The following is a 24,924-nucleotide window of genomic DNA, read 5'->3' as shown; positions in this document are numbered from 1 at the left end:
GACCCACCTGTCTTCAGGGTTGGACTCATGGGCAAAGTAGGCAACATCTTCTATAATGCTGTGGACGGAGTACGGTTTGTAACTTCTATTGCTCATTTTTATGCCTTCTTTTTACTACCATACTAGCTAGCAACTTTTTCCTTTTTAATTTATAAATATAATTTTAAATATTATATATTAATACCAGCAGCTTAGACACTAGTTGTGGTGGGATTAATTATCTATTAAGTGATAAAAGAAAAAAAAGTATTTTGTGGGCGATACAAATCGAAAAAAAAAAGATGTACCTCAGCTAACGTTTATATAGCAAAGATACAAAAAATAGTTTCCCTGGGAATCGAACCCAGAACCTTTCCGGAACATACGCTAATCGCGCTTGTTAACGGAAAATCATAACCGCTAGACCAGGAAACTGTTTGATGTCAGACAAGGCGAAAAAAGGATTGAAGGGCTCCACTATCATTTACATCCCAGAAAAAAGAGAAAAAAGAGCAAAAACACAAAAAAAATAGTTTCCCTGGGAATCGAACCCAGAACCTTTCCGGAACATATGCTAATCGCATTTGTTAACGGAAAATCATAACCGCTAGACCAGGAAACTGCTCGACCACTTGTGCCAATTGATGAATGGACAGGCCAAAAATGACATTATGACCCAAAACTTGATATAGTACAACACAAGTACACTATGTGATCAGTATATTCTCTTTCCAAATTCATGTATGTTGATATCATTATTTTTATATACTCTACCACCCCTCTTTTCTGTCAATTTAAGCCAATATATAACCTAGTTTGATTGAAGACTATTATCGTATGCACAGATTGGTTGCTCATTGGGCATCATTTATAGGTGGTCCGCGCTATATATATAGAACGCACGAAGCAGATACTCCATATTTAACTCATTTTCTAATATTATTATATATCTTCTTATTACTGCATAGGGATAAAATCTATCACATATTTGCTCCCCTAACGCTAGAAATTGCTACATTTACTATAGAAAATGCATAACTAAGTAATTTCTGCCAATGGACCAACCCAGAGCAGGGGTTGCCCTACATTATAATATTGTATAGATCTGTTCATAATATCATAACCCATATCAATATAGACTTCCCAATTTTCAGATGCCTGTATGAAAAGGTCATACATTCCATATATTTTCTCGCCCGGTGCAATCAGATCGCAGACCCTTGTTATCTGCCACTGGCACCGTGGCCTTCCCCATCTCCCACTATCTGCCTTCCACACGAATATAGGGTGGCAAGGAAAAGAGACAATGTTATTAAAGACTTTATTATATACTAGAGATCTATATATCGCAAATCAATGAAACCCCGCAGAATGAGATTCGCCCCCATCAGGTAACAACCTCGTGCCACCTGAAGAAATCGACCTCCTATCATCAACGTGAACAACAATATCCGTTTTAACAGTTACACGACCATCATCAAGATGCTCGGGAATCTCCGCCTTTGAGATCCGACTACTCGAGCGCTTATGCTTATGCCCATTCCACTGATCCTCCTCATCCTTAATATATGCATCAGCATTGGTCATATTAGTCACCGTAGCCGAATCCAGCCACTGGTCCTGGACCTGGGCGCGGCGTTTCAGCTCCGTGTCAGGCTCATTGTGGTCAGTTGATCGGGAGCGAGACCAATAGCCGTGACTGCGGCCTTCGCGTCTGTGGTCGACGAATGAGCGGAGGAAGAGACGGGCTACCGGGGCGCATGAGGCGAGCAGGATGCTGTAGTTTTCGATTCTGGATTTGTTAGTTAATGCTATTAGGACCGGAAGATGGTGGTTGTGCTTACTTCACCCAGAGAACGAAGGTCACAATGTTATATGTGAAGTCCTGTCTATCACCGAGGGATTTGAGTTTCTGGTACATGATATTAGCGTTGTTGTATAAGCTGGGAAATAATAGTTTACCCACATAGGTTTTTACAATAGAAGCACAACCGGAGAGGAGCAGTGGTCCGCTGAGAGTTATGGTTTGCCAGATCCGGCGGGATCGCACGGTGCCACTGATTTTGCAGAATTGGGACCAGAATGAGGTGTTTGGATTACGGTGAAGGGTTCGCAGGAAGAATTGCCAGAGTTCGACGGCAGCGAGCACGGCAAGGAAGAAGTCTATGGCGGTGTTGAACCCTGTAGGAATTGTAATTAGCTTCGCTTTGAGCTGAAGTATGATCATTTCACATACCTCCTTGCACAAAGCCAACAGTTGTCTGGACAGTAGGTGATTGGCACTTGACGGAGCCATCTTCGGGGAGTGGTGTCCACATATAGTGGAAGTATTGGACTCGGTCAGTCTGCGACGAAATTAGAATAAGTCAAGCAATAAGATGGGGGATACTAACCGTCTGATATGGGTTCGGCCCGCACTGGACAATAATTTGAACGATTGTAACCATATTGACAACAACCTGAACAACAGAACAGACAATAATGGACAGGCGAATCTTTTTGTCGCTCGCCGCAAAGCAAGTCAAAAGAAACCACATCATCCCTGCGCGCGAGACCATCGCCGAGGTGACGGCGAGCGGCTGTGAAAGGAAGTCCCATTTCATAGCATTCAGGCGCTCTTCATTAGTCAAGTAGAAGAAATGCCTGCCAAGGCCCCAGTTGGCACTATGTAGATTTAGTATCTGGCATGGAGTAACCACAAGACAAAAGTCAATCTCACCTCATTTGAATAAATATCATATGGGTAAGATCAAAACCCCAAGCCACAAGGAAGAACAAGTCCTCTGTGCCCCAGATTCGGCCGGGTGCAGTAACCTGCGGTAAAGCCCAGCGAACCCAGACCTTGATGGCATAACGGAACAACAGTGCCACGCCGACAATGGCTGTGAGGACCTGCCTGAGGATTAGTATGCGCATATGCAAAGGTAACCTAGAGCTGAGGATAGCATACCCAACAAGCCTGAAATGTGCTAGTTCCTGTTCAAACATGTCAATCCACTATGTTCTAGGTCCATTTGCTTGGCCTTTGCCATGGGGTAAACATACCGATGTTAACATCGCCCTCACCAGGTTTCGGAATATCCATGATGAAGATGAAACACAAGGACTAAGATATGTCGAGCAGCCAAGTATTCCCTAATTTCTCAATTATAGCGCGGGGAGCCAATTCAAATACTCATTGGCATGGATACGAGATGAGAGGGATGCGCGGGGTCGATCAGATGGATCAGAAGCAAAAAGAAATAGAACCCAAATCCAATCCAGGATCAAGAACTAGCAGAGAAAAGTTTCCAAGTTGCCTTTGAAGGTTGTCAAGAAGGAAGATCACGCCAAAGTCTCTCGCACGAACCGATTTACAGGTCAGAAACCTGTTTAGACCCTCGTCTATCGGGTAGAGAGGCGCGTATAATAAGAGTGAATCAAGAGGAAACAAGGGATGTAATTTAGACCGGTGGGCTTTACGTAGGAAAAGCAATCGGGTCAAGCGAAGCGAGCTGTGGGTGCGTTGAATGATATGGAGCATTAAACCCTGGATACGGGTCATGTATGTCAAGTTCTGACAGGAGTTGAACTCGCGTGGCCAATCTGAGGGGTTAGAAAATGCGATCAAAAGATCGTGGCAATTGACAGGTTCGCATTTCAAAACCATGTGGATTGAGCACAGGCGACATTCTTGGTGGAAAGGGGGGTAGAAACCATGCAAGTGGCCATGCGATCTGCAGTAAGGGATGTGACGAGGAATGAAAAAGAGAAAACACATCGAGTACTCTGTACTTTGTACGTATCCATGTGGAATTGATGGGTTCGATACAGTCTTAGATCGGATCTGCAATGATCTGCATATGGGTTCGAGAGATAAAAACTATAAACGTCGGGTAAACGAAGCGAGTGAAGGGATGTGATCTGTATACATCAGAGGGGTGAGAAATGATGCATCACATTAACAACACTTATTAAATTTAAGTATTCTATCAGCCCTGAACTATCCTCCTCATCTCCACCAATGACTCTCCAGCCTTAACATAAACCTCAAAAGTCACCTCCAGCCCACACAATCCCGCCATCTGCCTCCACTCCACCGAACTCCTCTCTCGGCCCCCATACAACGCAATCATACTCGCATGAAGCGAAGTATAAGTCAAATTCTTGGCATATTCAATAATCAAAACCCGCGAACCAGGTGCCATAGCACGCGAAATCTTCTGTAGCAACGCCACAGCATCCAAATCAGGCAAATTATGCAAGATATGTTGCAACGCGTAAACACAGGCCCCACGAATAGGCTGCTCAGCCTCCTCCTTGTAATTCCACTTCATAAGCCTCACACCAGGCACGCTATCAATTTCGGCATTGAACTCCTGCACAATTAGATCCTTGGCCCCGAGATGCGGGTACGCCGCCTGGACCTCAAGGAGTAGTTCGCCACGACCGCCGCCGATATCGACCATAGTAGCCGAGCCAGTACTGGTGTTAGTGGCAGTGCCACCCGCCAACGCGCCATTTAAATCATAGCCCATCGACTTGACGCGCTCGGGGAAAGTTCCGAACTTCAGGAATTTGCCCACCATGAAATGGTTGAAACTATCCATGCGACCCTGGGTCTCCATAATCGAGTATGTATGCTGCTTCGCCAACTCAGATTGACCCATTAGCCGATAGGCATATTGCAAGGGGCCGTCTGCCTCAGCAAAGGGGTATGCAAAGCGGGTGTCCTGGAGCTTTTTCATCAAGAATGCGCCGGCCATTAGACCTTCCGTGGTGCTGGGTGGGGGTTAGTGCATGTTTAGAAGATTATGTAGTTTCTGGAATAGAAACCGGGCATGTAGGGGGAAACTGACAAGTGCAGTGCGCCATGCTGGGCAGACGGCATGGCAACCATGTGGCTTGTGATGGCATTTGCTGTGAAGCAGTCCTCGGCCACGCGTTCGACGAGGCCGAGCCCAGCCATGATGTAGAGTGTGTCCGCTGCGGAAAGGGGTTTATTTAGTATTGGTGTACGGAGTACCACTTCTTAGGTATATATGGGTGTCCTTACAGGCTAATCTGGTACCTATATTCATTGTTAGTATAACAGCCATAATAGCCACCAGCCATTCAAAATCAAGGACATACTCAGCTCAGGCTCACTTTCCCCTCGGGCTTGGATACGTGCATTGCAGATAGCCGATATCTCGTCGGCTGTCGCGGGTCCACCATGGCCCACGAGGATATTGAAGAGATCAAAGTGAATAGCGACCGGGACAAATCCTAACGATGCAGGCTATGACTGGATTAGATGGAACCCTGTATGATGAGTTCGTCGTACTCACTACTGTGACGGTTGCTGCCAGGGCGGCGCCGGGGGGTGCAACGGCGGGGGCCGGGGAGGACAGACCCAGTAAACTGGCTAGGCGAGTTAGAAAAGACATTGGGGATTGGAATTATTAGAAGATTTTTGAATATGAAGATGACAGGGAAGTATACTCTGCATTATACTCTCTAAATATCTACTCCGTACATGTACAACATTCGATGGCCCGCACGGATTCCGGCCCTAATATGAGAATACGATGTAGATAATCCATGCCGGGAATACTAGTAGATTACAATACCATCCATAATCCTTGATCCATTATCAGCATGGGGTGATTGTGCTTTGTGGAAGGTTATTGGTCCAACATGACCGGGTTAGGTATGTGCAAGGGATATCATATCACATTGAGACAAAGAAACGGCAATGCAATGCCGCGGCAATACGCTAAAAAGGAGGGAAAAAAAGAAAAAGGAATAAATCAGTAAATAAAAGTGCTCAATAGCGAATTATCTGAAGGCAAAAGGATCTACTAGCTCCGATCTACCTTTGTGATACATCCACTATAGATTCCGGAGAGTTTTCAACAGATCCAAATCGGGAGTTATGGACATCTGATCTCTCCTAATTCCTAAAAACTACTTTCTAGAATCTCCCTGGGAGACAAAAGCCACGCGAGTATCCCCATGTGTGATCGAAAAAAACCGGCCATGCATAAAACCTGCAGTGCCCCATCACACGATAAAAGAAAAAGATCTTCATTGACCTCCTTACCTAACTCAAATCTACTGTTTTGGAGTCGCCTATTACACTACACAGAATATAACGAAGAAGGGTGAACATATCTACCATGGAGAAACCCTCCCCGGTCTACTCGACGCACGAGATGGCTGCCAGTGCGTCGTCGTCGCTTGAAACACAGGAACTGAAGGGAGGCTATTCCAATTCAGATGTCGAGGCCAGAGATCCCTTGAACCCGAGGAACTGGTCCTCGGCTCGGAAGACGATGCTCTTTGTGTCGCTGATGACGAGCTCGTTGTTAGCAGATGGGTATGTGTGGCCGATTTCCAAGCGCATCGCACCTACCAGCCGAGATGTGTATGTATACATGATTTTTCTGACTGAATGTCTTGCAGGGCTATGGTTTGGGGTGGAACGCTAGTTACGGAACAGGCCATGGATTGGGACGTTAGCGTCGCTCATTCAGCGACAAGTATGAATTATGGGATTTTGTTACAGGGGTTTGGGGGCGTTTTTGCTGTCCCGCTCATTGAAGCATATGGTCGGTGAGTTGGTTCTCTTTTCGCCTGCGTTGGCTATCACACTGACAGCTGCAGTTTGCCGATCTGGCTGTGGCCTCAGGTGATTACCATGTTCATGGTGTTGGGTGCTACTCTCTCCAATGATTGGTCTACCTTCACGATATTCCGCTCTCTGCAGGGTCTGTTTGGGACAGTGCCTCAGGTAATCGGACTTCCGATCATTCATGACATGTATACCTCGGCTGGTAAGTTCTTTTTCTGGGATTGTCGCGGGTACTTGAAGCTGATTAGACAACAGAATGGCCGCGGATGATAAATATTTGGTAGGAGACTCGCCACTCGACTCTAACTAGAGTAGCACTGACTGAAAACAGGGGCACCACCTTCCTCGTCGGACCATTCCTCGGTCCCGCGATAGCAGGATATATCAGCGCCGGGTCGGACTGGCGCACGTCCTTCGGAGTCCTGACAGCCATCTATGGTGTGTCCACGGCCATGGTGATCCTTTTCGGTTATGAAACATACCATGAGCCTGGAAGAACGACCAAGCAGTCACGCCTCGCATCTTATTTTGGCCTTGGAAATACCATGCTCCCCAAGGGATCGACATTGATATATTGGAGCCGAACAGTCGTGGTTTATGTGTTCAAGTTCCCGCTGTTCATGATTGGTGGGTATGGCCGACATAGCTTGCGATAGCATTCACTGACCAGAATTCTGTCAACAGGTCTGACTGTTTTGGTAACATTTACCTGGCCAATTGGTAAGTAGCCATCACCCTCACACCGTTCTTTCGCCCGCTGACAGTCCAGGAATCACAACCACCATCGATACCTTCCTGCACAGCCCTCCATACTTGTTTAACACGATCGAAGCATCATCGATGCGATTCGCCGGTGTGATTGGAGCTTTATGTGGTATGAACTCCCCCCGCCCCCTCCCGCCCCCATCTCTCGAGATTCTCATCATCCTCCCAGGCTGGGCAGCTGGCCACTTCTTCAACGGCTGGATATTCAAGCGCCATAGTTCAACCTGGAGAACGGATCTCCGCCTCCACGGCGCCTGGTTCCCGACAGCTAGCATGGCAAGCGGTCTCCTCACCTACGGACTCACCATGCACTTCGGCAAGCATTGGATTGGGATAGCCATTGGGTGGATCATGGTGAACATCGGTATGGTAGCCACGATTGTGTAAGTTTCAGCCTCGCTCTGTTGAGTATTGGTAATATCTCTAACATCGTTTGCACAGTACTATCTCGGCCTACGCATTGGAAAAGTACCCAGAGCAGGCGACCTGTGTCTCGGCCATTCTGAATATGTGGCGCACCTGCGGCGGGTTCGCGGTGGGATACTTCCAGCCTGCGTGGATTCAGCGCAATGGGATTGGACTGGTCTTTGGTATTCAGGCTGCTATTCTGTGTGTGGCTGTTGTTTTGACTATCACTCCCGTATTCTTGTGGGAGCGGAAAAGACGGTTGAGAATTGAGGCTGAACCTGAAGCTGAAGCTGAGGCCGAAGCTTGAATCGAGCTGTATATAGCTGTAAAATGTGCGATGAATGAATAGAATTTGTTATTTTGTATGTTGACTAGACACAATGCGACAATATGGGTGTATGAGTTGACCGTTGAGCAACCGGACCCTGGTTTGTGCCAAATTTGGTCTGTGCTCAACTGAAACACACGTGATTCATGCCTTAACCTCCAGGCCCCAATCAAGCCCCAACCCCGTTGCCGATCCGAACACGTCCGTGTCTGTGGTAGGTATCCTTGTTTCATGCTTAATTTATTTAACGCCATGGCTGATTGCTCTACTCTAACCAGAGTACCTACATATTAATTGACATCAATCTCAAACTTGAGACCTGACACACCCCTGATCCTCACCCCCTGAATCTTCCCCCACTAACCAAAACTCGACGGGAGTACACAGTCGATCATTACCCTGCCATGCAAAGTCCCGCAAGCGATGACGCTTCCCGTGGGGCAGCGGTCTGAAAGACGCCACAGCTTAGTTGGCTCATGTGCCGCGTGGTTGTTGATCAGTCCCCAATGAACCTGTCGCTTGGCCTATCAAAGCTCCCCCGTTTACCCCGTTCTGAGGTTCGACCGAATCATTTCTGCTGGCCTGTGGATTATCCACTGTTAACGGAGGCAGCGGAGGCAGGGTCGAACTGGTTTGGCTCAGGGACAGCGATCATTGACCCTTTTTTTCCTTTCTTGCGTGCTATCGAGCATTTGAATTCATCTTTTCAATCCTTTCAGTCTTTTCAGCTTTTTATTACCCTCCTTACTTTCGTTAGCTGAATGGCATCGGATACTGTTTGATTTTTAGATTGTCCCCAAGCGCCCAATCCGACTATGTCTAGTTCCCCGCGACGATGGCTCTTCGTCATCTTTCCGATCCTTACATTTTGTTTCGTATACTATCTCATTCGACTACCTGAATCCAACCCAACAATCGTGAACAACTCAGAACAAATCCCTCAAGCCGGAGGAGAAATAATTGTGGTAGGGGAGGAGAAGCAGACAAGTCCTCCACCTCCTTCCAAAGAGGAGATATTGGAGGACAAATGTGGCCACTTACTACACGCACTTGACGATGTCATGGTTGTAATCAAAACCGGCGCGACCGAATCCCTCGAAAAAGTCCCCATCCACCTCCGCACCACGCTGGAATGCGTCCCACACTTCGCCATCTTTTCCGACTATGAAGAAACCATTGACGGTGTCCGCACATATGACGTCCTCCGCAACATCAGTGAGACCACAATGAAAAACGAGCCCGAATTTCAAATCTACCGCCGTCTACAAGAAGTCGGACGCGAAGGCCTAACAGACGAAGAATGGGGCGATGACACAAACGGCCCACTTGGCAAGGTCAACAACCCAGGCTGGAAGCTCGACAAATGGAAGTTCCTCCCAATGATCGACGAAGCACTAGAAGTCATGCCTGACGCCAAATGGTATGTCTTCCTCGAAGCCGACACCTACATGGTGTGGCCGAACCTGATCGGCTGGCTGGCACATCTCGATCCAGATCGACAATATTACCTGGGCAGCCCGATGCAAATCGGCGAAACACTCTTCGGCTACGGCGGTGCGGGCATCGTCCTCTCAAGCTGGACGATGAACCGTCTGCACGAGTACCAGATCGGGGCAAAGGAAGATCTCGAAGCTATGACCGCACACGAGTGGGCAGGCGATTGCGCGCTGGCGCGCGCGCTGCACGAAATACACGTTGATCTGACCTGGGCCTGGCCGATGATGATGACATCACGGCCATGGGAAATCGATCATTTCTCCGAGGGATACGGGCGACAGCCGTGGTGTTACCCTGTTATCTCGTACCACCACATGGGGCCGGCAGATATCGAGGAGATGTGGGAGTTTGACCGGACATTCTTTGCTAGTGGGAAGAACGCGCTCATGCTGCATGCGGACGTTTACCAGAAACTTGTTTACAACGGGACATTCTCGGCGCGCGACGATTGGGATAACCTCTCTGGGATCAAGATTGATTTTGCGGCTGGCACGATTCCTACGCTGGATGTTTGTGCGGAGGTCTGCGCGCGCAATGATGACTGCTTGCAGTATTCGTTTAATCACATCGAGGGCGTTTGTAAACATGCTTCTACTACTTTTGCGGGCGTTGCTACCAATGGCACGCAGTCTGGTTGGATTACAAATCGTGTGAACAAGCTTCTCAAGGCATTCCAGTCTTCATGCAATGAGGTGCAGTATATCCTCGATTGATCTTTTGCTCTTCAGCCGTTTTCGTTCTCCTTGGACTATTTTTGTACATATATCAACTTTCTGCTCCTTTGTCCCTTTTACTCGATCTTGCATCCATTCTCATATCTGAGGACAAGGTAATTCCATGTTTTCAAAGGAGTCATTAGTGAGGCGTTTTGCAACGGCGCCGTGTTGGCATCGTCTGCTGGGTGGACGAAGACTCATTTCTGGTCGCTGGACCTTTTTTATCCCTATTACATCTACTGATCATTTCTAGTGATACCAATGTTTCAATCATATCAAAGCGACCTAAAATCTTTCTAAGTGCTTTTTAAATGCTTTTGAGAAATATACGAGGGCGGTAAAAAGTATACTCTATATAAATAAGAGACTTTCCTAGACTTTTCTACATATAACCTTTGACTATATAACTAATCAACTTTATAATAGCACGGCCAACTATTAATCTTAACTCCCATAAAGATCAGATTATATCTCTTTTTTAAAGCAGCGTTATCTTCAACTATATAGTTAGTTTGCTATGAACCAGTGGCATACTTAGTCGCCCGTACGTAGCCTGAGCTGTGTTACCATCCTAAGCGATATAGACGAATCTGGGCAGTTTAAAAGAAATCATATTGACTTGGAATAATAATCTACAATATAGACAAGGTAGACGCCCCAAGAAACAGCCATTTGCTAACAATTCCATACGGACGCGCAACTAACCGAGGGAGGTCATCTCCCTGGTCCTCATCTCATAGTTTGAGCTGTGATCTGAGAATGGTACATTCAACACGTCTTTGAATTCATCCGGTCCCTGAAACTTGCAAGCACCATACAGCAGTACCATCCCTAATGACGAACATACCTCTCTCGCACCGGATCACCTTCATGCGAGTGGACTACCCAATTCCCGATTCCAGCAGCACCGCCTGCGTCCCCCTTCCGCTCCGTCGAACCAAAAATCAAATTATTAGGACGGTAAGAAGGGTCCGACTTCATACGATGGATAGCAGAGACATGAATTTGAGCATTCACTGGGATATCGCGGGCCCGTCCACGCGGCGGCGGCCACCGCACAGCCTTTAACGCTCCATCAGCCTGCAATTCCATCCGTCGCAGAGGAAGATACTCCATCAAACGCCACGAGAGGACGGAAGTCAGCGGAAGACCGTTACCATACGCAAGGAGATCATGGATATGCCCTCTGGTGCCGGCCAGTTGAAGTGCCTCAAAGTACACTTTGTGGGTTATCGATAATTCCGAGCTTGAGGCGTTCCTCTTCGAGTTTGAAGCGTTTTTCGGATCAAAGTCATCATCAACTTCCTCAATGCACTCGTGCTGTTTCAGCTTTCCTGGGTCGAGTCGCAGTCCCGCGCGCCGCGCCTCTTGTACCATCCACACGAGAGGCGCGTGCGTTAATGGCCATGCCTCATTAGATCCGAGATTCCATCCTCCGCCAATGTCTGCATGTCCGCCGGGAAACCACATTTCTTCGATATCCTGCGTGTCTTCATCGTCGTCATCTGCTTCTATCTCTCGTTTCTTGCTTGGTACGGTGATATTTGGGATTTCTGGAAGAACGGGAGGTCCAGATGTGTGTTCAGAGTCATTGGTCGAGGTCCCCTTCTCGGGCTTCTTTTCACCTGAGGGCGTTCCACGAACCCATTCATCTTGATGCGACCTCAGCAAGACCGGCCGGAACTTGATACGCCGTTCATCAATGCTAACTGCATGTCGAACTACCTTGCTCGAGGTTCTCCCGTCAACATTCACCTCAAAGTCTGCAATACTATTGACCGCATCAAACATGCCCAAGAAGTGCACACGAGCCATAGGCCGGGATAATATCTCCCGACTCTCTTTCATGACTCGAAAGGCCTTTCGCTTCTCTTCTCTGTCGTTATCCGTCCGGATAAGTTTCCATGACACAAACGCATCCCAGATAAAAGGAACCACTTCTTCATTATCTGGGCCAAGAAGCCCGACATAATCCAGCATCTCGTTCAAGAACCGCGCCGTGTACGCGCCACGGGAGAAGCCGAAAATGTATACTTTGGTGCCGGCTTGATAGTGGCGCATGAGGAAGCGATACCCACCCAAAACGTGCCGATCGAATGACCGACCTAGTGCGAGATTTAGCGCTTTGCTATTGTCCAGTCTGCCCTTCTTTTGAATCGTTGTGCTGGCCAAGGAGCCCGGGGTTATGTCAGTGCCAATTCCCGCTGCTTGGGGTCAGTATATTTGTGGTTATCTGGTGAATACGCTCATACGTTGGTAGTAACATACTGGCTTGCGGTTAGAAGGTTTATTTCAGTCTCAAGATAGGAGGTAAATCTTACGTTGCTCGTCGGATTTTTCTAACATGCGGCAGATTTTTAAGACGTTGGTGTCTGTGCCGTCCGTACGGAAGGTATTTCCTGTGCCATCGAAGCACAACACAATTTGTCGAGCTGACATTGTGCAGTCTGTTCCCAGATCCCGGAAGGACTCTCTTGAGTAAGGTTGGGGAAACCCGCATTTATATGTGCTCCAGGCATTGTTTAGTGTTTGATCTGCCTTATATTTCCCCACTCCTCGGCATAGTACGGTGACGATCATGGCGATCTTCATCAATTGAGGAACCACCAAGTTGGTAAAAACGCCAAGCGGGGGTTAGTGGACACTAGTTCACCGAATCGGGTGTCGTACAGTTGATCTACACGGTCATTGCTTGTCGACCCTTGAGGTTTAGTTGGTGGCTGGACCAGTCTCACTTACAACTAGACAATATTGCAGTATAAGATACTTGGAGGAGCACTTTACCCCTTTTCTTTGTTATGCAGAGGGACGCCTACTCGGCTTAATTCCGAAATCTCACTGAATCCAGTCAAGCATGAGGTATGTGACGAGAACTCTCTGGGGCCGAATTGAATCACCTTTGAGAGGCCCCAAGCCTCACCAGGAGTGATATTCCGTACTCCGAGTGTCACCATTTCGTTGGTCCCCACCACCAAATTCGTTGACTCCCAAGGAACCCAGCGGAACGACCTTCCGCAAAGATTTATCGACACTGTCAATGGTAATATTTGTTTCACTATCTCTCCAATAGATAGTTGACATGGAGACAGGTCATCGTGGAGGCAAGTTGTCACTGAGGAATATATGAAGGCAGGCCAGGGCCGTGGGAGTGAGGAAGAAAGAAAGAAGAGATAAATGGGAGGAAAAGAGTATTTATATCCTGGCAGTGGCTTAAGGATCTGGGGAAACCGGGGTAGGTGACGAGCTCCTTCCTAATTGGGAAGGGACCCTCTAGGGTTGGGTCATGCCTTCCTTTTCTGTCTGGGAGAGTCACCTGATACAAAAATCAAAGTCTCTAGAACACAGCGCATGCCCTAGAAACATACAATTAACATACAATTACCTGGGTACCTGCCCAGGTGCCCAGGTGTACCTAGGTACATGTATGTAGGTATGATATCGAAAATAAAGTTACTCATATATTGCATATACATCCACCAATGTAGAATACAGAAGAGTTCCACTGAAACCGTACAGACTTGATACCAAGTCAACACCTCATATCCTCACACGGGCATGCTAAGAACACCATCATAAGAGCAGCTCAGCTGAACATTGTTTTCCGGGTTGTCTACACAGGACCACTGTGTACCCGAGCTCAAAAAGACATGGCCATTCTCAGCAATCGGGCCTGAAATCCTCTCAAGTCCCAATGTAAACCGGTTGAAGTCCACAGCACCATCAGGGAAGTGGATATAGTATTGACTGTTGTTGCACCGGGCACTTTCCTTGGGCGAAGATCCGTATGTCCTAACATTAAATCTTGTCAGTAAACGTCTGCCATTGTCAGGGATGTGTAATGAATCAGACTCACCATATCAGGTTGCAGTCGGTAGGGGTATCGTTAGGATAGTTTGGATCAGTTGCGACGAAATGCATCGTAGCGGAGGAGCCCGGACTAGCTCTAGCCCAGAAGTCACTGATCTGAATAGAGCTATCTCGCTCAACGATGGGGACAGCGAGGGCTGCACTAGCAGCCAGAAGCAGAGAGCCGATAGTGAACTTCATATTGGATTGATAGAAAGATATCTGATATACTAGGAGATAGGATGTAAACGAAAGATTCACAATAAGGGAACATAGTATTTATATCTTTCCAGATTTATTTTCTATCCCTCTAGATGGCCTAAAGTATTCTTTTTTACAAGGATGACTGAAACACTGCAGCATACATGAATCCCAACCATATTGATACAAGTATATGCAGCAAGTATATGCAAGTCCCTAGACCCAGGTTGGCTATGTTGTAGAGAGGCATAGCCAATACTTGCGGCCGAGCAAGACAAATATAACATGATGCAGCTTCAATACGAGTGGGCAGACTCAATTAGCTGTAACTTGTGTAATGATCTATAATAAGAGTTAGGCCCGCAGGTCAGACGGCACTTTGGGGGCTATAATAATATGTCAGGTGACTTATAGGGGTTAGGAATACCTATGGTCCATGCCGGGTGTTAGGGCCTAATAGGGATCCAATAAATGCCTAGAAGATATGGAAAGGCTCCATACGATCCCTGAGAATCTCTCCAACGGAGACTTGATCCCCGACCAACTGCGGGTTTGGGACAGCAATCGACGCCAGTTCAGCAAAGCACGCGCGTGTATCGCAGTCCAAGATCGCGATCAAGGAGGCGACACGGATAGGTTAATAGATATCCCAAAAGACATCTCAAAAGACATCTAAAACGAATATATAAATAGGCCATATAAGCGGCTGATCCCAATTCTTGTCTTGTTTATGCCCCCGGCGATGAATGAAGCGGTGAGGTAATATCCAATGAGAGAGTTATGAACTGGTGGCATACTTAGTCGCCCGTAAGGGGGGCGGGGGCAGTTATACTCCATGTCTGTGTTTATGCCTTTTGGGGGCCAAGCTACTGCACCGCTGGCCTTAGAATAGCCTTGAGACCTACAAAGTATTTCCACGCTCCACTCACATCGTCCGATTCACCCTTTTGTTGTCTCGTCTTCGGCAGGGGCCGATTTCTTTCCGCTCTAGAATTCCATCCTCTGGTTTAAAGAATAATTGCCTCAGTCTCAAGTGGATTTGTTGTGCTCACCTGTCCGGCCAGCATGAGTCAAGCGGAAAAGACGGATTATAAGCGATGGCGCATGCTAGATGAGGACGGAAAGCATACGTGGCATTACCTCGGCAACGACGACGCGGTTGCCAAATGGCCTCAGACACTAGCTGATAAGTATTACTTAGGGCTTCCGCTGGTACGTCACCTGCACAATGATCCCTAACCATGGCTTGTCTCAAATCTAATGCGATAAAAGGATCTTCCAGATCTTTCTCCTGCCACTTCTCCATTAGAAAGCGTCTCCAACTGCTTGGCCTTCTTCTCTAAACAGCAATTGCCGCCAGGAAATTGGGGCTGCGAATATGGTGGACCGATGTTTCTGTTACCCGGGGTTGTGATCGCATGGGTGGTGACCGATACACATATTCCTCCAGTATATGCAACGGAGATTATAAAATACCTTGTCTCTCGCGCGAACCCTGTCGATGGAGGATGGGGTTTGCACACTGAAGGCGACAGTACCGTGTTCGGCACCTCCCTGAACTACACAGTGTTGCGATTGCTCGGTATGGAAGCAGAACACCCGGTTATGATTCAAGCGCGGCGTCTGCTACATCGTCTAGGGGGCGCCTTGAATGCGCCACACTGGTCGAAATTCTGGTTAGCCGTGCTAGGTGTGTGTGATTGGGAGATTGTCAACCCGGTTCCCCCAGAGGCCTGGCTTCTGCCAGACTGGGTGCCGTTGGCCCCATGGAGATGGTGGGTGCATATCCGACAAGTCTTCCTGCCAATGTCGTGGATCTGGTCGAAGAGATGGACGGCCCCGGAGACGGACGTTATCCGAGCCCTGCGACGGGAGTTGTTTGTTCAGTCATGGGAAAGCATTGACTGGGCAGCACACCGCAATGACATTGCTCCAAGCGATAACTACCACCCCAAGACGTGGCTGCTCAACTCAATCAATTTATTCCTCGCAAATATTTGGACTCCATACCTACGACCGAAAAGTCTGGCGAGCCGTGCTGAGGACTGGGTCAGCAAGTTGATAGATATGGAGGATGCGAACTCGGATTACGCCGATTTGGCATCCGTCAACGCACCTATGAATCTCCTTGTTTGTTATATTCGCGATGGACCTGATTCTGATTCCGTGCTTCGTCATCGAGAACGCATGGGAGAGTTCCTATGGGTAAATAAAGAGGGAATGTTCGTCAATGGTACAAATGGTGTACAGTGCTGGGATACAGCGTTTCTGATCCAGGCTGTCTCTGCAGCTGGGCTAGCAGAACATGTAAAATGGAAGCCTATGCTGACTCGAGCACTCGAGTTTCTAGACCGACAACAGATTCGCGAAAATTGCAAAAACCAAGGGGTCTGCTATCGTCATTTCCGAAAGGGAGCCTGGGCATTTAGCAATCGTGACCAGGGATACGGGGTGAGTGATTGTATATCAGAGGCACTGAAAGCGGTCATCCTACTGCAAAAAGAGGCCGATGGATATCCCCAGCTACTCGACGACCAACGGATCTTTGATGCCGTGGACACTTTGCTCACTTACCAGAATAGCTCGGGAGGCTGTGCGTCATATGAGCCGACCAGGGGCGGTGAATATTTGGAGATGTTAAACACAGCAGAGGTCTTTGGACGCATTATGATTGAGTACGACTATCCAGAGTGTACAAGTGCTGTGTTGACTGCTTTGACATTGTTTTTAAAATATTGGCCTGATTACCGGCGGACTGAGATTCAAGCATTCATCCAGCGAGGTGTGAACTATATCAAGAAGGCACAACGCCCTGATGGGAGCTGGTACGGAAGCTGGGGTGTATGTTTCACATACGGGACTATGTTCGGTTTGGAGTGTTTGGGATCTGTCGGCGAGAATTACGCAAACAGTATTTCTGTTCGCAAAGGGTGCGAGTTCTTACTCTCTAAGCAACGGGAGGATGGTGGATGGTCAGAAAGTTTCCAGGTGAGCACTACTAGCAGAAAAACCAAACATTCCCTGGCCTGCTCAGAGAATAACAAGCAAGTCCCGTACAGAGCTGCGAACAGGTGAAGTATGTTGAGCATCCTACAGGGTCTCAGGTCGTTCAAACTGCATTCGCGATTATTGCACTTCTGAGCGTCGACTATCCCAATTCTGAGCCAATTGCTAATGGAATTCGCTTAATCATGTCGAGGCAGCAGGCGAATGGGGAATGGCTACAGGAAGGGATTGAAGGTATCTTCAACAAGAGCTGCGCTATCTCATACCCGAACTACAAGTTCATTTTTACAACTCTTGCTTTGGGTAAGTTTGCTAAAAAATACCCCGACTTCAAATAGCTTGACCCAGTTGTGCATACAGGAGAGTCCCATGTACACAGTAATGATTAATCACTCCCAGCTCGAGCCCAAGGCACGCTGACCGCCACCACTTCTCAGCTTGGCCATGGCACCTTACGAGGATCGGGGGCTTACAGGAGCTATATATCTTGGGAGCAACGTGCCTGGGATCATGGAATCTGGGACTAGGGATCATCTAGTACTGATTTAGACCTCAATGAAGACCGCTCGCTAGCTTCTTGGACCAAGAGGCGAACTAGACTGATCTACTAAATGCCATCGCTCTATGAGAGCATGGAATCCCTCTTGGATCTTATCTAGAAATATGAAGTCCGATGTGTGATATTTATACAAACATGAGTTTATCTTCTTAACACCCGAGAGGCATTTCTTGTTTCGGCATATGGAATGTATGGAGGATTCTTTTGTGTTTTGCTATAAGCAGGCAATCACGACAATACAATCATACCGTTGCGGTCAATCATCTCAAAATCAAGCACCCGAGCTCCCAGCTGCAGGTAGATCCCTTTTATTTTAGAGAGCTGGGGTTATCAGTTTGTTCGAAAGGAAGAGAAAGAGAAAGGAAGAGTCATGTAAATATGACAGGACCCTATGCATCAAGGCACGGTTGGACGTCTAACGTTACTGAAAGACGCCCATTTCTGGCCTAATATTCTTACTATAAAGGTTCCAGACTTCACGAAAAGCTATGGCGGCAGAAGTTTTATCGCGACGCATGAACCGCCCTCTCCTGGAAGATCCACTAACGCCAAGTCCAAATGCCAGACAACAATGCAGATCGCTCCTGCTTGGCGTCTGTCTTGGCTTCGTCTTTACCCAAGCTGCGGTCGGAGGAGAATGAATTGACACACTAGCATTGAATTTACAGTGGGAAGAGATCTCATATTGTTCAGGGGACATGTAAAGTTTGATCTATACGGACAGGCGGCATGATCCCCAGCGGCGAAGGTAGGATATGGGCACGTATGGAGTTGCTATTGATGAATGCACTCCCCCCAAGATCAAGGCCAAGACCAAGACTTTGATTAACTTCCGATATTCGCGCAATTTCCGATGCGAGGCCAACGTTTACCTCATCGGTCTGAAGGGATTTCACTCGATATTCTTGCCACATTCCGGTATGCGAGGACAAGAAATCCTGTCTTCATATCGACTTGTAAACGGGACTTCTCTCAATTCAGGGTCCATCAACATCAAGGTGGAAATTGAGACCGGGGATCTGATATGATTATTGCCGTTTTGGTCGAGCCACTCCCGGTCCACGGCCCATGGGGGAAACCTTACTACGACGCTAAAGAAATCAAATTACTTGCTGATTGGATGACGAGGATGCGAATTTTTATCAGATGATCTGATAGGATGTGATTGATGGGAATTCTCTCCATATAATTTGAATCAACTGCCTTCCTTCGGTGGTGCCGGTTATTTGAACACAACTTTTCCTCATAGTTGCAAGGACCCCTCAATCGTCTCTATTCAGCTATAATGCAAAAGACAACCGTGTCCGATCAGGCCACACAGGCCAATACTAGTCGTGATGTCGAGGAAATGAAGGAGTTTGGAGTCCATCAGGGCGTGGACAGTCCATCTGACGACAAGGCAAGCCTGTCTGGTCGAGACTCAAGCGAGTACCAGGGTGGTGTGCGGCGAGTACGAGCCATTACATCAACATGGTCAACTAAGACGCTAATTCTCATGTTCATTCTGTAAGTCTGGACTTCAATCAACAAACTCCACTCCTACCCCCCCGCCCAGAGTAACAGAAAGTAAAGAACTAACCTTCCACTGAAATACAGGCTCTACCTCGTGTCGTTTGTAGACGCACTCCTCGGCTCAGTTCAAAGCGCACTAAACCCCTACGTCACATCCTCATTCCACAAGCACGGCCTCTTGCCAGTCGTCAGTGTCGTCTCGACTATTCTGGGAGGCTCATCGAAGCTCACACTAGCCAAGATCATTGACATCTGGGGCCGTGTGGAGGGATTCCTAATTATGCTCCTTCTCGTCACGATCGGGTTAATCATGAAAGCTACATGCACAAGTATGGAGATGTACACCGCAGCACACACTCTATACTGGGTAGGCCACATCGGTCTGACCTATGTTGTGGAAATCATGCTGGCGGACATGACCTCGCTCAAGAATCGAATGATCATGATCGGCCTGAACGGTACACCTGGTATCGCAAGTACCTTTGCAGGCCCGGAAATTGCTAACCTTTTCTACACCAACCTCGACTTCAATTGGGCATTCGGTTCATTCGCTATCATGCAAGTTGGAGTTTGTATTCCCGTCGCCGCAGTGATGCTGTTTATGCAACGTCGGGCCGAAAAGAGCGGTAGCCTCGAGAAGATTCGTTCTGGACGTGTCTGGTGGCAATCTATCGTTCACTATCTCATCGAGTTTGATGGTATGTACCCATCCCTATGTACAGCTTCTTTTGCATTTGACCTGTGACTGACAAGGCGTGATTGACCCAGTTGTTGGAATCATTTTGATCACAGCCGCATTCTCCCTAATCCTGATCCCATTTAGCATTGCCACCTACGGCTCCAAGGGGTGGGCGAGCGGATACATCATCGCCATGGAAGTTCTCGGTGTGGCGTGCGTCCCCGCATTCTACATCTGGGAGCGATATTGTTCACCAGTACAGTTCCTCCCGTGGAAGTATCTGAAAGAGCCAACGATGATCGGATCGTCCATGCTGTACGGCGTGATGTTCATCTCCTGCTTGTAAGTACCAGTCTCTTTCCAGCCATTAGCATTAAAGCCAGCAATATACTAAAACCTAAAACACAGTACGTGGAACAGCTACTTTAGCTCGTACCTACAAGTCGTCAACAGACTCGACATCACAACCGCAAACTACGTGCTCAATGCTTTCTCCCTGACCTCTTTCATCTTCAGCCCTATCTTCGGCCTGTAAGCACGCCCCACCCCACCAAACATGCTTCCTATACACATTCTAACAACCCTTCCTCTCCCAGAGTAATAAGCTGGACCGGTGACTTCAAATGGACCGCCATGGCGGGTGTCCCAATCTTCCTTCTAGGAACAGCACTACTGGTCCCATTCCGCGCGCCAGACACACACGTGGGGTTGCTAACGATGATTCAAATTCTCGTGGGCCTCGGCAGCTGCCTGTTCACTGTTTGCGGACAATTAGCCATAATGGCGATGGTAACGCACCAAGAGATCGCGGTTGTGATAGCGATCTGGGGATTATTCGGATCGATTGGAGCTGCGGTGGGATCTGCCATTGCTGGCGGGATGTGGAATAATATCCTCGAGAAGGAGTTATATAACAGGCTGCCGCAGGAGAGTAAGCACCTTTCGGCGAGTATCTTTGCGGATTTGGTGAAGCAGATGTCGTATGCAGATGGGACCGGGGAGCGAGATGCTATTGTTGGAGCTTATGCTGATGTTCAGAGGAAAATGGCGATTGTTGGTGTTTGTTTTGTGCCGCTTTGTATTCTTTGTACCTGGTTCTGGAGGAATGTAAATGTTAAGAAATTGCAGAGGGAGCAGACGTCTGGGAATGTGTGGTAAAGAGGTTTTGGGGGATTGGAGATGTGGGTTGTGTGTGGTGCATTGAATAGAGATAGAATGGCAAGACGTCAAGAGCTGTATAGAAAATGTCTACTTTACGATTTGAGTGATTTGCGATATTTGATATTCCCAATAAAATGTTTCATTTGTAGCGTGGCTTCAGTCACCACACTTGTATAGATGCGCCGGACTTCGAGTGATCCTATAGCATGGGTATATGTACATAAATTGATAGCATTCAGTCCTCTGTGAGGCGGGGACGAACAAGAGTCTTCTCCCTGTACGGAGGGTGTGACAGTTGGAGTATGAGCCACCGAGACGAATCTTCCGCGGGCTAATTTGATACTAAGCATAAGACTTAGAGTGATGGTGGCTATTGTGTGACCAAACAGACCCCCGTGCCCCATGATGATTGCGCCCGGAAGACCTGGCAATTCCGTAGACAGCCCAGGAGCTCAATGGGATGCCCAAAATGGGAAATGACCTTTCAAGGGAGATAGAGTAGACCAAATTCACATGGTCTTTAGAAGCTAGCCGGTGAGATCATACCGAGATTTCTCAGCCGCCCATAGACTCCTCGGGCACTTCCTGGAACGTCCCTGGGAAGAACCCAGGCGGCGGCCAAATATCCGCTATGGAAGGCGGATGAACCAGTGGCTGCGATCCACCTAAGCGATCGGGATCATGGCAGAAAGCCTGAAATGTGCTGTCGTCCAAGAATCCGAAATCCTTCAGACCAGCCTCGCGGTTCGTGGACCATTCAGTGGTGTCCAGGTATGCGAGGTCTTTGAAGATGGCGTCTATATTCCCAGGCATCATTGGGTTTGAGGTTGTCGAGTCGGGAGTTTGAGGTTGTGGTTGTTGATGCTGTGCGCTGGCTGTCCCATACACGGAATCTGCTCCGCTACGCGGAGTGATCTTGTCTGGTAAACCCGATTGTACTTCCCTCGGGTGGTGTAGTGGCACGTCCATCATGCCTAGATCTGCGTTTTCCATTACGGTGTCTTTTGGGGTCAAAGACTGCCCATCAACTGGCATACTGATGCCAAGGATAGAAGAGGTGTAATCTCCTTCACCATTCTGGGGTAGACTACGAGCTCCACCTGGGCGTTGCATGGGGCCTGCCATGGGTGCATCCGAAAATGGAAGGCCGACTGCCCTAGGAAAAGTGGATGGCCCCCCGACATCTTCAGAGTGCTGCCACCTTTCCATGGCAGAAACCAAAGATCCATAGGCCGGCCATGTGGAGGTGAAAGCTGTCGTTTTGTGCCGGAGCTCGTCTGCCCACCGGGCAAAGGGGAAGGTGTCCGATGAGTCGGCAGTGGCTCGAAGTCTGAACGCTTGCTCTGCAATCGTGCGAAGACTTAGCTCAAACAGCGGTGGAAGACCGCATATAGAGAAGTTTTCTAAGTGTTGGGTGAGCATAGAGAGCCCTCGGTAGAGGAGCTTCTTGGCCCCCTCTGTGGCCGGACGCTGTGAACGGTGCAAACCCTGCTCACCTGAGATCAATTGCAGATAGAGCCAAAGGAGGGTGGCTACATAGGTCAACCCTAGGTAACTCTGATGGGGAAGCAATGCTGAATGTCGTTCTGGATAGATGCTTTCCGGTCCAATCAGGCGGCATCCCAGAGGTAGACAGTCATCCCATTGCTTAAGCTCTATGACCAATTGCTGCGCAAAGGTGGCCATGTTGTATCCCGAAGATATGTGGCGGGAGACCTTGTTGAGAACACTCGCTAACTCAACTAACCGGTTGAAGCAGCTCAAGGCCAAGAGTGGTCCTCGGCGCGGGGAGTTCTTGCTGCCCTGTGGAGCACCTGTGGGTGGTAAAACATCCACCCAGGAGTTCCACTCCTCCAATCCATCCTCTTCCAACAGGCCTACCGCAGTAAGGTCGCTTGGAGGCATGGCTGGACTCCGCGAAAGACGGAAAGAGAGCAATGAATCAACTACAAAACATCCCAAGAAGACCGCCTTACCTTGTCTGAGTTCATCAGACCGCCGGCCGTCGGACACAGTTCCAAGACCCATGGAAATCGCCATGCGCACTGCTTGGCCGCTCAACAGCCAAGCCGCGGTCCAATCTTCCAGACCCATATTCACTAAGCTCAGAAGCAGCAATGCCTGAATATGACCAGGTTCACAACGCTCTTTCTCCGTGGGGACGAGGTTTCGTGAGATGGCGTAGTATTCCTTCGCCAGAGCGACCGTTCCAGCGGGACCGGCCCGTGAAATTGTTCGCGATTGAGTGATGGTGTAACTCAAGATTGCCCACAGAGCGGCGTGATCGCCGGACCCAGGTGAAGCCGTGGCAATAGAGAAAGGAGCGTTTGCGTAAAGGTAAGAAGCGCGAAGAATGTTATGCTTGGCGACCACGGGGAACCATGAATGCGTGATCGCAAAGTAGATATCGAGCAGCTGCGACGTCTGAGGCGGCAACTGCAGCGTATGGGGACTGGGTCCAGAGATACCCCGACCATCCGACTCTTTCGACAATCGAGCCCGCTTTACCCCCGGCGATGTGGGAAAAGGCTCAACTACACGCGGAGCACCCCGACCGAGCGGAGTAGAAGTGCGAGCTACTCGGAACCCCCATTGACCGTCGGGACCATCATCCTGCGGGTTACGCGATCGCTTCCCGGTCGCCGGTGCGGGCGCATCTGAGCTAGAGAGCATTTTCTCCAGCGCGCCGAACAGCCGACTCGTTTTCCAAGATTCGTGTAAACTCTCCGAGGCACTATCGTCCGACCACACGGACATCAGTTTCTCGCGACGACCGGAAGACTCGGCGGTATTTCCTAGCATGGCCAGCATGGTATCCTCGAACCCATCAATGTTGCAGATCGACAACGCCCACAACTTTTCCAAGCCACGGACGTAGCCCTCGGGGAGACCGCGCTTCTTCGCATGGGGGTCGTAGGAGCAGGACTGGCCTGATGCCTGACAGGCGGAACAAGTGGGACGAACGCCGTCACATTTATCCTAAGATTGTCGAAAACGTTAGATTAGGCAGATGAGATACACGAGAGAAAAGAGCATGGCCGGACGCGACTCACTTTCTTGCTGCGACAGCGATCGCAAGCACGGGAGACCCTCTTGCGTCGAGGGGCCTTATCTGATCCCTCATCCATGAAGAGGGGGTTATTAGCACGGGTTGACGCGCCATGTAGAGGAAATAAGGGGACCAGTAGCTCTAGCTCTGTTTTCAATTAGAAGTTCACTGAATCGAATCAAGTTGAAAGTGGTATAAGCTCGGGCCGTATAAAGAAACAAGCCGATACTCGGAATGAGAAGAAGAATACCGCTAATAGAAAAGTGGAGGAGCAGAGTCTAAGGCCAACCATGTAATTAGCCTCCACGGCAAAAGGTCACAGTTAGGCAGGCCGAGGGGGAGGATCTCGGACGCGAAGTTCGGGATGTGAAGACACTCGGAATTATCGGGGATCTCCACGTCCCCACAGTTATCCCACATACTTCCGTTTAGTTACTGTACACCATTTTGAAGGTACTGTAGATTTATATATATATGTGCAGATTGAACTATTCTGTATGTATAGGAGTGTTTGAAATAAATTGGATATCCCATATTTACCCTAACGAGTTAGTAATTTGCCAGGCATCAAGGCATTAAGGTACTAAGGCACTAAGGTATCCAGGCATTCCCGATACCCGACT

At 48.5% G+C, this 24,924-nt stretch overlaps 10 protein-coding genes across 10 annotated transcripts; 5 read left to right on the top strand and 5 right to left on the bottom strand.

The window, feature by feature from the left end:
- Positions 1-1,332: 1,332 nt before the first annotated feature.
- Positions 1,333-3,064, bottom strand: N7487_003444 (uncharacterized protein; the record flags this gene model as incomplete). Its single annotated transcript, XM_056871191.1, has 8 exons — positions 1,333-1,771; positions 1,824-1,891; positions 1,946-2,160; positions 2,216-2,324; positions 2,373-2,643; positions 2,699-2,871; positions 2,930-2,955; positions 3,025-3,064. The coding sequence occupies 8 exons, from the start codon at positions 3,062-3,064 to the stop codon at positions 1,333-1,335; spliced, it is 1,341 nt and encodes a 446-aa protein (XP_056735975.1).
- Positions 3,065-3,950: 886 nt separating this feature from the next.
- On the bottom strand, positions 3,951-5,387 carry N7487_003443 (putative O-methyltransferase; the record flags this gene model as incomplete). Its single annotated transcript, XM_056871190.1, has 5 exons — positions 3,951-4,740; positions 4,818-4,944; positions 5,015-5,029; positions 5,092-5,239; positions 5,289-5,387. The coding sequence occupies 5 exons, from the start codon at positions 5,385-5,387 to the stop codon at positions 3,951-3,953; spliced, it is 1,179 nt and encodes a 392-aa protein (XP_056735974.1).
- A 732-nt stretch (positions 5,388-6,119) lies between these two features.
- On the top strand, positions 6,120-8,054 carry N7487_003442 (putative MFS transporter; the record flags this gene model as incomplete). The annotated part of the gene is made up of 9 exons (XM_056871189.1): positions 6,120-6,319; positions 6,406-6,555; positions 6,607-6,776; positions 6,830-6,854; positions 6,906-7,201; positions 7,259-7,294; positions 7,344-7,448; positions 7,509-7,722; positions 7,781-8,054. The coding sequence occupies 9 exons, from the start codon at positions 6,120-6,122 to the stop codon at positions 8,052-8,054; spliced, it is 1,470 nt and encodes a 489-aa protein (XP_056735973.1).
- Positions 8,055-8,890: 836 nt separating this feature from the next.
- On the top strand, positions 8,891-10,285 carry N7487_003441 (PAN domain-containing protein; the record flags this gene model as incomplete). Its single annotated transcript, XM_056871188.1, has 1 exon — positions 8,891-10,285. The coding sequence occupies one exon, from the start codon at positions 8,891-8,893 to the stop codon at positions 10,283-10,285; it is 1,395 nt and encodes a 464-aa protein (XP_056735972.1).
- An 834-nt stretch (positions 10,286-11,119) lies between these two features.
- Positions 11,120-12,727, bottom strand: N7487_003440 (T6SS phospholipase effector Tle1-like catalytic domain-containing protein; the record flags this gene model as incomplete). Its single annotated transcript, XM_056871187.1, has 3 exons — positions 11,120-12,492; positions 12,541-12,555; positions 12,610-12,727. 3 exons carry the CDS (start codon positions 12,725-12,727, stop codon positions 11,120-11,122), a joined length of 1,506 nt encoding a protein of 501 aa, XP_056735971.1.
- Positions 12,728-13,833: 1,106 nt separating this feature from the next.
- Positions 13,834-14,335, bottom strand: N7487_003439 (uncharacterized protein; the record flags this gene model as incomplete). Its single annotated transcript, XM_056871186.1, has 2 exons — positions 13,834-14,077; positions 14,142-14,335. The coding sequence occupies 2 exons, from the start codon at positions 14,333-14,335 to the stop codon at positions 13,834-13,836; spliced, it is 438 nt and encodes a 145-aa protein (XP_056735970.1).
- A 1,065-nt stretch (positions 14,336-15,400) lies between these two features.
- N7487_003438 (terpene cyclase/mutase family protein) lies at positions 15,401-17,679 on the top strand (the record flags this gene model as incomplete). The annotated part of the gene is made up of 3 exons (XM_056871185.1): positions 15,401-15,547; positions 15,608-17,323; positions 17,395-17,679. The coding sequence occupies 3 exons, from the start codon at positions 15,401-15,403 to the stop codon at positions 17,677-17,679; spliced, it is 2,148 nt and encodes a 715-aa protein (XP_056735969.1).
- A 976-nt stretch (positions 17,680-18,655) lies between these two features.
- On the top strand, positions 18,656-18,928 carry N7487_003437 (uncharacterized protein; the record flags this gene model as incomplete). Its single annotated transcript, XM_056871184.1, has 1 exon — positions 18,656-18,928. One exon carries the CDS (start codon positions 18,656-18,658, stop codon positions 18,926-18,928), a length of 273 nt encoding a protein of 90 aa, XP_056735968.1.
- Positions 18,929-19,185: 257 nt separating this feature from the next.
- On the top strand, positions 19,186-21,249 carry N7487_003436 (uncharacterized protein; the record flags this gene model as incomplete). Its single annotated transcript, XM_056871183.1, has 5 exons — positions 19,186-19,406; positions 19,497-20,110; positions 20,181-20,433; positions 20,500-20,622; positions 20,688-21,249. 5 exons carry the CDS (start codon positions 19,186-19,188, stop codon positions 21,247-21,249), a joined length of 1,773 nt encoding a protein of 590 aa, XP_056735967.1.
- Positions 21,250-21,807: 558 nt separating this feature from the next.
- Positions 21,808-24,380, bottom strand: N7487_003435 (putative C6 transcription factor; the record flags this gene model as incomplete). Its single annotated transcript, XM_056871182.1, has 2 exons — positions 21,808-24,231; positions 24,306-24,380. 2 exons carry the CDS (start codon positions 24,378-24,380, stop codon positions 21,808-21,810), a joined length of 2,499 nt encoding a protein of 832 aa, XP_056735966.1.
- Between the last annotated feature and the right edge of the window lie 544 nt (positions 24,381-24,924).

Source organism: Penicillium crustosum, assembly GCF_028827405.1.
Source record: "Penicillium crustosum strain IBT 35664 chromosome Unknown utg000001l_segment0_segment0, whole genome shotgun sequence".
Lineage (NCBI taxonomy): Eukaryota > Fungi > Ascomycota > Eurotiomycetes > Eurotiales > Aspergillaceae > Penicillium > Penicillium crustosum.
This window is presented reverse-complemented; position numbering and strand designations above follow the sequence as displayed.